General features: G+C 48.8%; 1 protein-coding gene across 1 annotated transcript in view; it reads right to left on the bottom strand.

Moving 5' to 3' along the window:
* Positions 1-736: 736 nt before the first annotated feature.
* LOC142922630 (uncharacterized) overlaps positions 737-12,287 on the bottom strand; it is a 36,548-nt gene continuing 24,997 nt past the window's right edge. The window contains exons 4-5 of the mRNA XM_076063451.1: positions 1,102-2,951; positions 737-748 (exon numbers count right to left, since the gene is read on the bottom strand). Of these exons, the coding sequence (XP_075919566.1) occupies positions 737-748; positions 1,102-2,951 (1,862 nt within the window). The remainder of the gene's footprint in view (positions 749-1,101; positions 2,952-12,287) is intronic.

Genomic DNA, 12,287 nt, shown 5'->3' with positions numbered 1-12,287 from the left:
ACCATCGCGAATGGAAGATGTTTAAAGTTGCTTATAAGGGTAACATCGTCATCATCATCATCATCATTAACGTCAACATCATCATTAACGTCATCATCGTCATCAACGTCATCATTGTCATTATCGTCATCATCAACGTCATCATCAACGTGATCATCATCAGCGTCATCATCAACGTCATCATCAACGTCATCAATGTCATCATCATCATCATCATCAGCGTCATTATCATCAGCGTCATCATCAACGTCATCATCAACGTCATCATCAACGTCATCATCGTCATCATCAAAGTCATCATCAGCGTCATCCTCCACGTCAACGTCATCATCATCATCATCAAAGTCATCATCAGCGTCATCATCAACGTCATCCTCCACGTCATCATCATCATCATCAAAGTCATCATCATCATCATCAACGTCACCATCGTCGAAGCCGTAAATCATCGCAAGATCAAAGACACCACCACCACCACCACAACCACCACAACAACATCAACAACAACAACATCAACAACAACAACAAGGACAGTAGAACACAGCAAGGCAACACCACGTGACAAGGCGACCGTGTCAACGCAACAACAACAACAACAAACGCATGCACAGGAGGGGAGAGAGGGGCTGGAGTAGCAGGGGGGTAGGTGGGTGGGTGGGTGGGTGAGGTGGGTGGGTGGACGGCCACGTGGAGTTTGAGTTTGTGAGCGGGCCGACTGAAACGTCGCATCTTGAATTCACGTGCTTGTCTACGAGAGAGCGAGAGACGGAGAGAGCCGTGGGTGATGAAGCAGGGAGCTGTGGGTGATGAAGGAGAGAGCTGTGGGTGAAGGAGAGAGCTGTGGGTGGAGAGAGCTGTGGGTGATGAAGGAGAGAGCTGTGGGTGGAGAGAGCTGTGGGTGATGAAGGAGAGAGCTGTGGGTGAAGGAGAGAGCTGTGGGTGATGAAGGAGAGAGCCGTGGGTGATGAAGCAGAGAGCTGTGGGTGATGAAGGAGAGAGCTGTGGGTGATGAAGCAGAGAGCTGTGGGTGAAGGAGAGAGCTGTGGGTGAAGGAGAGAGCTGTGGGTGATGAAGCAGAGAGCTGTGGGTGAAGGAGAGAGCTGTGGGTGATGAAGGAGGGAGCTGTGGGTGGTGAAGGAGAGAGAGCTGTGGGTGATGAAGGAGAGAGCTGTGGGTGAAGGAGAGAGCTGTGGGTGATGAAGGAGAGAGCTGTGGGTGATGAAGGAGAGAGCTGTGGGTGAAGGAGAGAGCTGTGGGTGAAGGAGAGAGCTGTGGGTGATGAAGCAGAGAGCTGTGGGTGGTGAAGCAGGGAGCTGTGGGTGAAGGAGAGAGTTGTGGGTGAAGGAGAGAGCCATGGATGATGGAGGAGAGAGCCGCGGGTGATGAAGGAGAGAGCTGTGGGTGATGAAGGAGAGAGCTGTGGGTGAAGGAGAGAGCTGTGGGTGATGAAGGAGAGAGCTGTGGGTGAAGGAGAGAGCCGTGGGTGATGAAGCAAAGAGCTGTGGGTGATGAAGGAGAGAGCTGTGGGTGAAGGAGAGAGTTGTGGGTGATGAAGGAGAGAGCTGTGGGTGGAGAGAGCTGTGGGTGAAGGAGAGAGCCGTGGGTGATGAAAGAGGGAGCTGTGGGTGAAGGAGAGAGCTGTGGGTGATGAAGGAGAGAGCTGTGGGTGATGAAGCAGAGAGCTGTGGGTGATGAAGGAGAGAGCTGTGGGTGATGAAGGAGAGAGCTGTGGGTGATGAAGGAGAGAGCTGTGGGTGATGAAGGAGAGAGCTGTGGGTGATGAAGGAGAGAGCTGTGGGTGATGAAGGAGAGAGCTGTGGGTGAAGGAGAGAGCTGTGGATGATGAAGGAGAGAGCTGTGGGTGGAGAGAGCTGTGGGTGATGAAGGAGAGAGCTGTGGGTGGAGAGAGCTGTGGGTGAAGCACAGAGCTGTGGATGATGAAGGAGAGAGCTGTGGGTGGAGAGAGCTGTGGGTGAAGGAGAGAGCTGTGGGTGATGATGGAGAGAGCTGTGGGTGGAGAGAGCTGTGGGTGAAGCACAGAGCTGTGGATGATGAAGGAGCGAGCCGTGGGTGATGAAGGAGAGAGCTGTGGGTGGTGAAGGAGAGAGCTGTGGGTGGTGAAGGAGAGAGCTGTGGATGAAGGAGAGAGCTGTGGGTGAAGGAGAGAGCTGTGGGTGATGAAAGAGAGAGCTGTGGGTGATGAAGCAGAGAGCTGTGGGTGATGAAGGAGAGAGCCGTGGGTGAAGGAGAGAGCTGTGGGTGATGAAGGAGAGAGCTGTGGGTGGAGAGAGCTGTGGGTGATGAAGGAGAGAGCTGTGGGTGGAGAGAGCTGTGGGTGAAGCACAGAGCTGTGGATGATGATGAAGGAGAGAGCCGTGGGTGAAGGAGAGAGCTGTGGGTGATGAAGGAGAGAGCTGTGGGTGGAGAGAGCTGTGGGTGATGAAGGAGAGAGCTGTGGGTGGAGAGAGCTGTGGGTGAAGCACAGAGCTGTGGATGATGATGAAGGAGAGAGCTGTGGATGATGAAGGAGAGAGCTGTGGATGATGAAGGAGAGAGCTGTGGGTGGAGAGAGCTGTGGGTGATGAAGGAGAGAGCTGTGGGTGGAGACAGCTGTGGGTGAAGCACAGAGCTGTGGATGATGATGAAGGAGAGAGCTGTGGATGATGAAGGAGAGAGCTGTGGGTGGAGAGAGCTGTGGGTGATGAAGGAGAGAGCTGTGGGTGGAGACAGCTGTGGGTGAAGCACAGAGCTGTGGATGATGATGAAGGAGAGAGCTGTGGATGATGAATGAGAGACAGAGAGAGAGCTGTGGGTGGTGAAGGAGAGAGCTGTGGGTGATGATGGAGAGAGCCATGGGTGATGAAGGAGAGAGCTGTGGGTGAAGGAGAGAGCTGTGGATGAATGAGACAGCTGTGGATGATGAAGGAGAGAGCTGTGGGTGAAGGAGAGAGCTGTGGATGATGATGAATGAGAGACAGACAGAGAGAGAGCTGTGACACACACACACACTTTACACATCTCACGAATTACAACTCGTGTGTGCCATCACGACGCTAAGTCTAGCGGAGGGATGCCCCAGTTCGACGAGCGGCCTCCCGTCAACGCCACCAACCAAGGGTTCCCTCAATAACTTACGATTAAATAACTTAAATACACTCACACAAAGTCAAAGATCCCCCGTGTAGCCTGTGACAGACCGCCGGGGCAAGTGCCGTTGGCGGGCACCTAACACAAAGACAAAGGTCCCCCGTGTAGGCTGTGACAGACTGTAGGGGCAAGTGCCGTTAGCGGGCACCTAACACAAAGACAAAGATCCCCCATATAGCCTGTGACAGACCGCTGGGGCAAGTGCCGTTAGCGGGCACCTAACACAAAGACAAAGATCCCCCGTGTAGGCTGTGACAGACTGTAGGGGCAAGTGCCGTTAGCGGGCACCTAACACAAAGACAAAGATCCCCCATATAGCCTGTGATAGACTGTAGGGGCAAGTGCCGTTAGCGGGCACCTAACACAAAGACAAAGATCCCCCGTGTAGGCTGTGACAGACTGTAGGGGCAAGTGCCGTTAGCGGGCACCTAACACAAAGACAAAGATCCCCCGTGTAGCCTGTAACAGACTGTAGGGGCAAGTGCCGTTAGCGGGCACCTAACACAAAGACAAAGATCCCCCGTGTAGCCTGTGACAGACTGTAGGGTCAAGTGCTGTTAGCGAGCGCCTATGAAGGCCGGAATGGTACACGAGGGGGTGGGTGGCCAGCAACCACGCCCGGCCGCCTTTGTCTCCCCAGTGGCGATGTTTACTACACCACCGCTACACCAGGTACGCGTTTGAGGCTGAGTCGACCTAAGGGAGGCCCGGGACCGGTTCAGGTAATCGACACTGGCGGTGTTGGCTGTGAGCGGGAATCGAACCTGGGTTGCCGGGTTCAATAGTGCAGCGTAGCGCTACCTGCTACACTACCGCTCCCCACACACACAGACATACACACACATAGACACACACATAGACATAGACACACACAGACATAGACACACACACAGACATAGACACACACACAGACATAGACACACACAGACACACACACACAGACACACAGACATAGACACACACACAGACACACAGATACACACACATGTACACACACACACATAGACACACAGACACAGAGAGACACATAGACACACACAGTCACGGACAGACACACAGATACACACACATGTACACACAGACATAGACACACAGACACACATGTACACACACTCACAATGTACACAGCCCCCTGAACTCCTGCTCCCATTAATAAAACAACTTCACATTTAGAGTTGATAGTAGGTGTAGTAGTAGTAGTAGATGTGTAGTAGTAGTAGATGTGTAGTAGTAGTAGATGTGTAGTAGTAGTAGTAGTAGATGTGTAGTAGTAGTAGATGTGTAGTAGTAGTAGTAGATGTGTAGTAGTAGTAGTAGATGTAGTAGTAGATGTGTAGTAGTAGTAGTGGATGTGTAGTAGTAGTAGATGTGTAGTAGTAGTAGTAGATGTGTAGTAGTAGTAGTAGATGTGTAGTAGTAGTAGTAGATGTGTAGTAGTAGTAGATGTGTAGTAGTAGTAGTAGATGTGTAGTAGTAGTAGATGTGTAGTAGTAGTAGATGTGTAGTAGTAGTAGTAGTAGATGTGTAGTAGTAGTAGTAGATGTGTAGTAGTAGTAGTAGATGTGTAGTAGTAGTAGATGTGTAGTAGTAGTAGTAGATGTGTAGTAGTAGTAGTAGATGTGTAGTAGTAGTAGATGTGTAGTAGTAGTAGTAGATGTGTAGTAGTAGTAGATGTGTAGTAGTAGTAGTAGATGTGTAGTAGTAGTAGTAGATGTGTAGTAGTAGATGTGTAGTAGTAGTAGTAGATGTGTAGTAGTAGTAGTAGATGTGTAGTAGTAGTAGATGTGTAGTAGTAGTAGTAGATGTGTAGTAGTAGTAGATGTGTAGTAGTAGTAGATGTGTAGTAGTAGTAGTAGTAGATGTGTAGTAGTAGTAGTAGATGTGTAGTAGTAGTAGATGTAGTAGTAGTAGATGTGTAGTAGTAGTAGTAGATGTGTAGTAGTAGATGTGTAGTAGTAGTAGTAGTAGATGTGTAGTAGTAGTAGATGTGTAGTAGTAGTAGTAGATGTGTAGTAGTAGATGTGTAGTAGTAGATGTGTAGTAGTAGTAGTAGATGTGTAGTAGTAGATGTGTAGTAGTAGTAGATGTGTAGTAGTAGTAGATGTGTAGTAGTAGTAGTAGTAGATGTGTAGTAGTAGTAGTAGATGTGTAGTAGTAGTAGATGTGTAGTAGTAGTAGTAGATGTGTAGTAGTAGTAGTAGTAGATGTGTAGTAGTAGTAGTAGATGTGTGGTAGTAGTAGTAGATGTGTAGTAGTAGTAGATGTGTAGTATTAGTAGTAGATGTGTAGTAGTAGTAGATGTGTAGTAGTAGTAGTAGATGTGTAGTAGTAGTAGTAGTAGATGTGTAGTAGTAGTAGTAGATGTGTAGTAGTAGTAGATGTGTAGTAGTAGTAGTAGAAGTGTAGTAGTAGTAGTAGATGTGTAGTAGTAGTAGTAGATGTGTAGTAGTAGTAGATGTGTAGTAGTAGTAGTAGATGTGTAGTAGTAGTAGATGTGTAGTAGTAGTAGATGTGTAGTAGTAGTAGTAGATGTGTAGTAGTAGTAGTAGATGTGTAGTAGTAGTAGATGTGTAGTAGTAGTAGATGTAGTAGTAGTAGTAGTAGATGTGTAGTAGTAGATGTGTAGTAGATGTTTAGTAGATGTTTAGTAGTAGTAGATGTTTAGTAGATGTTTAGTAGATGTGTAGTAAATGTTTAGTAGTAAATGTTTAGTAGTAGATGTTTAGTAGATGTTTAGTAGATGTGTAGTAAATGTTTAGTAGTAGTAGATGTGTAGTAGATGTTTAGTAGATGTGTAGTAAATGTTTAGTAGTAAATGTTTAGTAGTAGATGTTTAGTAGATGTTTAGTAGATGTTTAGTTGTAGATGTTTAGTAGTAGTAGATGTTTAGTAAATGTTTAGTAGTAGATGTTTAGTAGTAGTAGATGTGTAGTAGATGTTTAGTAGATGTTTAGTCGATGTTTAGTAGTAGATGTTTAGTAGATGTTTAGTAAATGTTTAGTAGTAGATGTTTAGTAGTAGTAGATGTTTAGTAGATGTGTAGTAAATGTGTAGTAGTAGATATTTAGTCGATGTTTAGTCGATGTTTAGTCGATGTTGTTTTGTGTGAATCGACTACCTCACAAACTCCTCTCCCCGTCACGGAAGAATGTCCGGACCGACAACACCAACATCAACAACAACATCAACAACAACAATAAACAACAATAACAACAACAACATCAACAACAACAATAAACAACAACAATAAACAACAATAACAACAACAATAAACAACAACAATAAACAAGAACAATAAACAACAACAATAAATAACAACACTAACAACAACAATAATAACACGTGGTCCCCCCGGGGGAGATAGGCACGCGCCCCTTACTAAGATGGCGGCCGCCACAACAAACACCACATTTCACTTTACCAAGATGGCGGCAGCCGCCGACATATCACGGCCCTTGCCAAGATGGCGGCCGCCACAGCACACCACGCCCCTTGCAAAGATGGTGGCCGCCAACACACCCCCCCCCCCGCCTACCCCTTATCAAGATGGCGGCCGCCACCAACACACCACATCCCTTACGACGATGGCCGTCGCCACCAACCCGCCTTATCAAAATGGCGGCCGCCACGATTACCACACAAAATTCCTTACCAAGATGGCGGCTCAATATTAACATTTTACGAAGATGGCGGTTAACACTTTGAACTACAACACACAGACCCCCCCTCCCTAACCAAGATGGCTACCCCACCCCCTTAGCAAGATGGTTCCCCCAGCCCCTTAAAAAGATAGCTTCGCCACACCCTTATCAAGATGGCTACCCCCCCATTAACCCCCCTTACCAAGATGGCTGCCCCACCCCTTAGCAAGATGGCTCCCCCATCCACTTACAAAGATGGCTTCCCCAGCCCCCCCCCCCCCAATTAACACCCCTTACCAAGATGGCTCCACCCACCATTATCCCCCTACAAAGATGGCTGCATTCTCAGAGGCAATTCTGAGTCTATGGGGGTCTGTATAGTGTCTATAGTCTATGGTGCAGTGCTGAGTCTATGGGTCTCTGTGTGGTGAGTCTATGGGTCTCTGTGTTGTGAGTCTATGGGTCTCTGTGTTGTGAGTCTATGGGTCTCTGTGTAGTGGTGAGTCTATGGGTCTCTGTGTGGTGAGTCTATGGGTCTCTGTGTGGTGAGTCTATGGGTCTCTGTGTTGTGAGTCTATGGGTCTCTGTGTAGTGGTGAGTCTATGGGTCTCTGTGTGGTGAGTCTATGGGTCTCTGTGTGGTGAGTCTATGGGTCTCTGTGTGGTGAGTCTATGGGTCTCTGTGTTGTGAGTCTATGGGTCTCTGTGTAGTGGTGAGTCTATGGGTCTCTGTGTGGTGAGTCTATGGGTCTCTGTGTAGTGGTGAGTCTATGGGTCTCTGTGTTGTGAATCTATGGGTCTCTGTGTTGTGAGTCTATGGGTCTCTGTGTAGTGGTGAGTCTATGGGTCTCTGTGTGGTGAGTCTATGGGTCTCTGTGTTGTGAGTCTATGGGTCTCTGTGTAATGGTGAGTCTATGGGTCTCTGTGTGATGAGTCTGTGGGTCTCTGTGTGGTGAGTCTATGGGTCTCTGTGTGGTGAGTCTAATGGGTCTCTGTGTGGTGAGTCTATGGGTCTCTGTGTTGTGAGTCTATGGGTCTCTGTGTAGTGGTGAATCTATGGGTCTCTGTGTGGTGAGTCTATGGGTCTCTGTGTGGTGAGTCTATGGGTCTCTGTGTGGTGAGTCTATGGGTCTCTGTGTGGTGAGTCTATGGGTCTCTGTGTGGTGAGTCTATGGGTCTCTATGTGGTGAGTCTATGGGTCTCTGTGTTGTGAGTCTATGGGTCTCTATGTTGTGAGTCTATGGGTCTCTGTGTAGTGGTGAGTCTATGGGTCTCTGTGTGGTGAGTCTATGGGTCTCTGTGTGGTGAATCTATGGGTCTCTGTGTGGTGAATCTATGGGTCTCTGTGTGGTGAGTCTATGGGTCTCTGTGTTGTGAGTCTATGGGTCTCTATGTTGTGAGTCTATGGGTCTCTGTGTAGTGGTGAATCTATGGGTCTCTGTGTGGTGAGTCTATGGGTCTCTGTGTTGTGGTGAGTCTATGGGTCTCTGTGTTGTGAGTCTATGGGGGTCTGTATAGTGGTGAGTCTTTGGGTCTCAATGCTAAGTCTATGGTGCAGTGCTGAGTCTATGGGTCTCTGTGTGGTGAGTCTATGGGTCTCTGTGTTGTGAGTCTATGGGTCTCTGTGTAGTGGTGAGTCTATGGGTCTCTGTGTGGTGAGTCTATGGGTCTCTGTGTGGTGAGTCTTTGGGTCTCAATGCTAAGTCTATGGTGCAGTGCTGAGTCTATGGGTCTCTGTGTGGTGAGTCTGTGGGTCTCTGTGTGGTGAGTCTATGGGTCTCTGTGTGGTGAGTCTATGGGTCTCTGTGTTGTGAGTCTATGGGTCTCTGTGTAGTGGTGAGTCTATGGGTCTCTGTGTGGTGAATCTATGGGTCTCTGTGTAGTGGTGAGTCTATGGGTCTCTGTGTGGTGAATCTATGGGTCTCTGTGTGGTGAGTCTATGGGTCTCTGTGTGGTGAGTCTATGGGTCTCTGTGTTGTGAGTCTATGGGTCTCTGTGTAGTGGTGAGTCTATGGGTCTCTGTGTGGTGAATCTAAGGGTCTCTGTGTAGTGGTGAGTCTATGGGTCTCTGTGTGGTGAATCTATGGGTCTCTGTGTGGTGAGTCTATGGGTCTCTGTGTGGTGAATCTATGGGTCTCTGTATGGTGAGTCTATGGGTCTCTGTGTGGTGAATCTATGGGTCTCTGTGTAGTGGTGAGTCTATGGGTCTCTGTGTGGTGAATCTATGGGTCTCTGTGTGGTGAGTCTATGGGTCTCTGTGTGGTGAATCTATGGGTCTCTGTATGGTGAGTCTATGGGTCTCTGTGTGGTGAGTCTATGGCTCTCTGTGTGGTGAGTCTATGGGTCTCTGTGTGGTGAGTCTGTGGGTCTCTGTGTGGTGAATCTATGGGTCTCTGTGTGGTGAATCTATGGGTCTCTGTGTGGTGAGTCTATGGGTCTCTGTGTGGTGAGTCTATGGGTCTCTGTGCACTGGTGAATCTATGGGTCTCTGTATGGTGAGTCTATGGGTCTCTGTGTGGTGAGTCTATGGCTCTCTGTGTGGTGAGTCTATGGGTCTCTGTGTGGTGAGTCTGTGGGTCTCTGTGTGGTGAATCTATGGGTCTCTGTGTGGTGAATCTATGGGTCTCTGTGTGGTGAGTCTATGGGTCTCTGTGTGGTGAATCTATGGGTCTCTGTGCACTGGTGAATCTATGGGTCTCTGTATGGTGAGTCTATGGGTCTCTGTATGGTGAGTCTATGGGTCTCTGTGTGGTGAGTCTATGGGTCTCTGTGTGGTGAGTCTATGGGTCTCTGTGTGGTGAGTCTATGGGTTTCTGTGTGGTGGTGAGGCTATGGGTCTCTGTGTAGTGGTGAGTCTATGGCTCTCTGTGTGGTGAGTCTATGGGTCTCTGTGTGGTGAGTCTATGGGTCTCTGTGTTGTGAGTCTATGGGTCTCTGTGTGGTGAGTCTATGGGTCTCTGGGTGGTGAGTCTATGGGTCTCGATGTGGTGAGTCTATGGGTCTCTGTGTGGTGAATCTATGGGTCTCAGTGCTAAGTCTATGGTGCAGTGCTGAGTCTATGGGTATCTGTATAGTGGTGAGTCTAAGGGTTTCTGTGTGGTGAGTCTGTGGGTCTCTGTGTGGTGAGTCTATGGGTCTCTGTGTGGTGAGTCTATGGGTCTCTGTGTGGTGAGTCTATGGGTCTCTGTGTGGTGAGTCTATGGGTTTCTGTGTGGTGGTGAGGCTATGGGTCTCTGTGTAGTGGTGAGTCTATGGCTCTCTGTGTGGTGAGTCTATGGGTCTCTGTGTGGTGAGTCTATGGGTCTCTGTGTGGTGAGTCTATGGGTCTCTGTGTTGTGAGTCTATGGGTCTCTGTGTAGTGGTGAGTCTATGGGTCTCTGTGTGGTGAATCTAAGGGTCTCTGTGTAGTGGTGAGTCTATGGGTCTCTGTGTGGTGAATCTATGGGTCTCTGTGTGGTGAGTCTATGGGTCTCTGTGTGGTGAATCTATGGGTCTCTGTATGGTGAGTCTATGGGTCTCTGTGTGGTGAATCTATGGGTCTCTGTGTAGTGGTGAGTCTATGGGTCTCTGTGTGGTGAATCTATGGGTCTCTGTGTGGTGAGTCTATGGGTCTCTGTGTGGTGAATCTATGGGTCTCTGTATGGTGAGTCTATGGGTCTCTGTGTGGTGAGTCTATGGCTCTCTGTGTGGTGAGTCTATGGGTCTCTGTGTGGTGAGTCTGTGGGTCTCTGTGTGGTGAATCTATGGGTCTCTGTGTGGTGAATCTATGGGTCTCTGTGTGGTGAGTCTATGGGTCTCTGTGTGGTGAGTCTATGGGTCTCTGTGCACTGGTGAATCTATGGGTCTCTGTATGGTGAGTCTATGGGTCTCTGTGTGGTGAGTCTATGGCTCTCTGTGTGGTGAGTCTATGGGTCTCTGTGTGGTGAGTCTGTGGGTCTCTGTGTGGTGAATCTATGGGTCTCTGTGTGGTGAATCTATGGGTCTCTGTGTGGTGAGTCTATGGGTCTCTGTGTGGTGAATCTATGGGTCTCTGTGCACTGGTGAATCTATGGGTCTCTGTATGGTGAGTCTATGGGTCTCTGTATGGTGAGTCTATGGGTCTCTGTGTGGTGAGTCTATGGGTCTCTGTGTGGTGAGTCTATGGGTCTCTGTGTGGTGAGTCTATGGGTTTCTGTGTGGTGGTGAGGCTATGGGTCTCTGTGTAGTGGTGAGTCTATGGCTCTCTGTGTGGTGAGTCTATGGGTCTCTGTGTGGTGAGTCTATGGGTCTCTGTGTTGTGAGTCTATGGGTCTCTGTGTGGTGAGTCTATGGGTCTCTGGGTGGTGAGTCTATGGGTCTCGATGTGGTGAGTCTATGGGTCTCTGTGTGGTGAATCTATGGGTCTCAGTGCTAAGTCTATGGTGCAGTGCTGAGTCTATGGGTATCTGTATAGTGGTGAGTCTAAGGGTTTCTGTGTGGTGAGTCTGTGGGTCTCTGTGTGGTGAGTCTATGGGTCTCTGTGTGGTGAGTCTATGGGTCTCTGTGTGGTGAGTCTATGGGTCTCTGTGTGGTGAGTCTATGGGTTTCTGTGTGGTGGTGAGGCTATGGGTCTCTGTGTAGTGGTGAGTCTATGGCTCTCTGTGTGGTGAGTCTATGGGTCTCTGTGTGGTGAGTCTATGGGTCTCTGTGTTGTGAGTCTATGGGTCTCTGTGTGGTGAGTCTATGGGTCTCTGGGTGGTGAGTCTATGGGTCTCGATGTGGTGATTCTATGGGTCTCTGTGTGGTGAATCTATGGGTCTCAGTGCTAAGTCTATGGTGCAGTGCTGAGTCTATGGGTATCTGTATAGTGGTGAGTCTAAGGGTCTCTGTGTGGTGAGTCTGTGGGTCTCTGTGTGGTGAGTCTATGGGTAGACCCATAGACTCACCACCACTACACAGAGACCCATAGACTCACCACTACACAGAGACCCATAGACTCACCACTACACAGAGACCCATAGACTCACCACTACACAGAGACCCATAGACTCACCACTACACAGAGACCCATAGACTCACCACCACTACACAGAGACCCATAGACTCACCACTACACAGAGACCCATAGACTCACCACTACACAGAGACCCATAGACTCACCACTACACAGAGACCCATAGACTCACCACTACACAGAGACCCATAGACTCACCACCACTACACAGAGACCCATAGACTCACCACCACACAGAGACCCATAGACTCACCACTACACAGAGACCCATAGACTCACAACACAGAGACCCATAGACTCACCACACAGAGACCCATAGACTCACCACCACACAGAGACCCACAGACTCACCACTACACAGAGACCCATAGACTCACCACCACACAGAGACCCATAGACTCACCACTACACAGAGACCCATAGACTCACCACTACACAGAGACCCATAGACCCACTACACAGATACCCATAGACTCACCATCACCACACAGAGACCCATAGACTCACCACTACACAGAGACCCATAGA

Source organism: Petromyzon marinus, unplaced genomic scaffold (assembly GCF_048934315.1).
Source record: "Petromyzon marinus isolate PM22_M1 ecotype Great Lakes invasive population unplaced genomic scaffold, UKy_Petmar_22M1.pri1.0 PM_Scaffold_123, whole genome shotgun sequence".
Taxonomy (NCBI): domain Eukaryota; kingdom Metazoa; phylum Chordata; class Hyperoartia; order Petromyzontiformes; family Petromyzontidae; genus Petromyzon; species Petromyzon marinus.
This window is presented reverse-complemented; position numbering and strand designations above follow the sequence as displayed.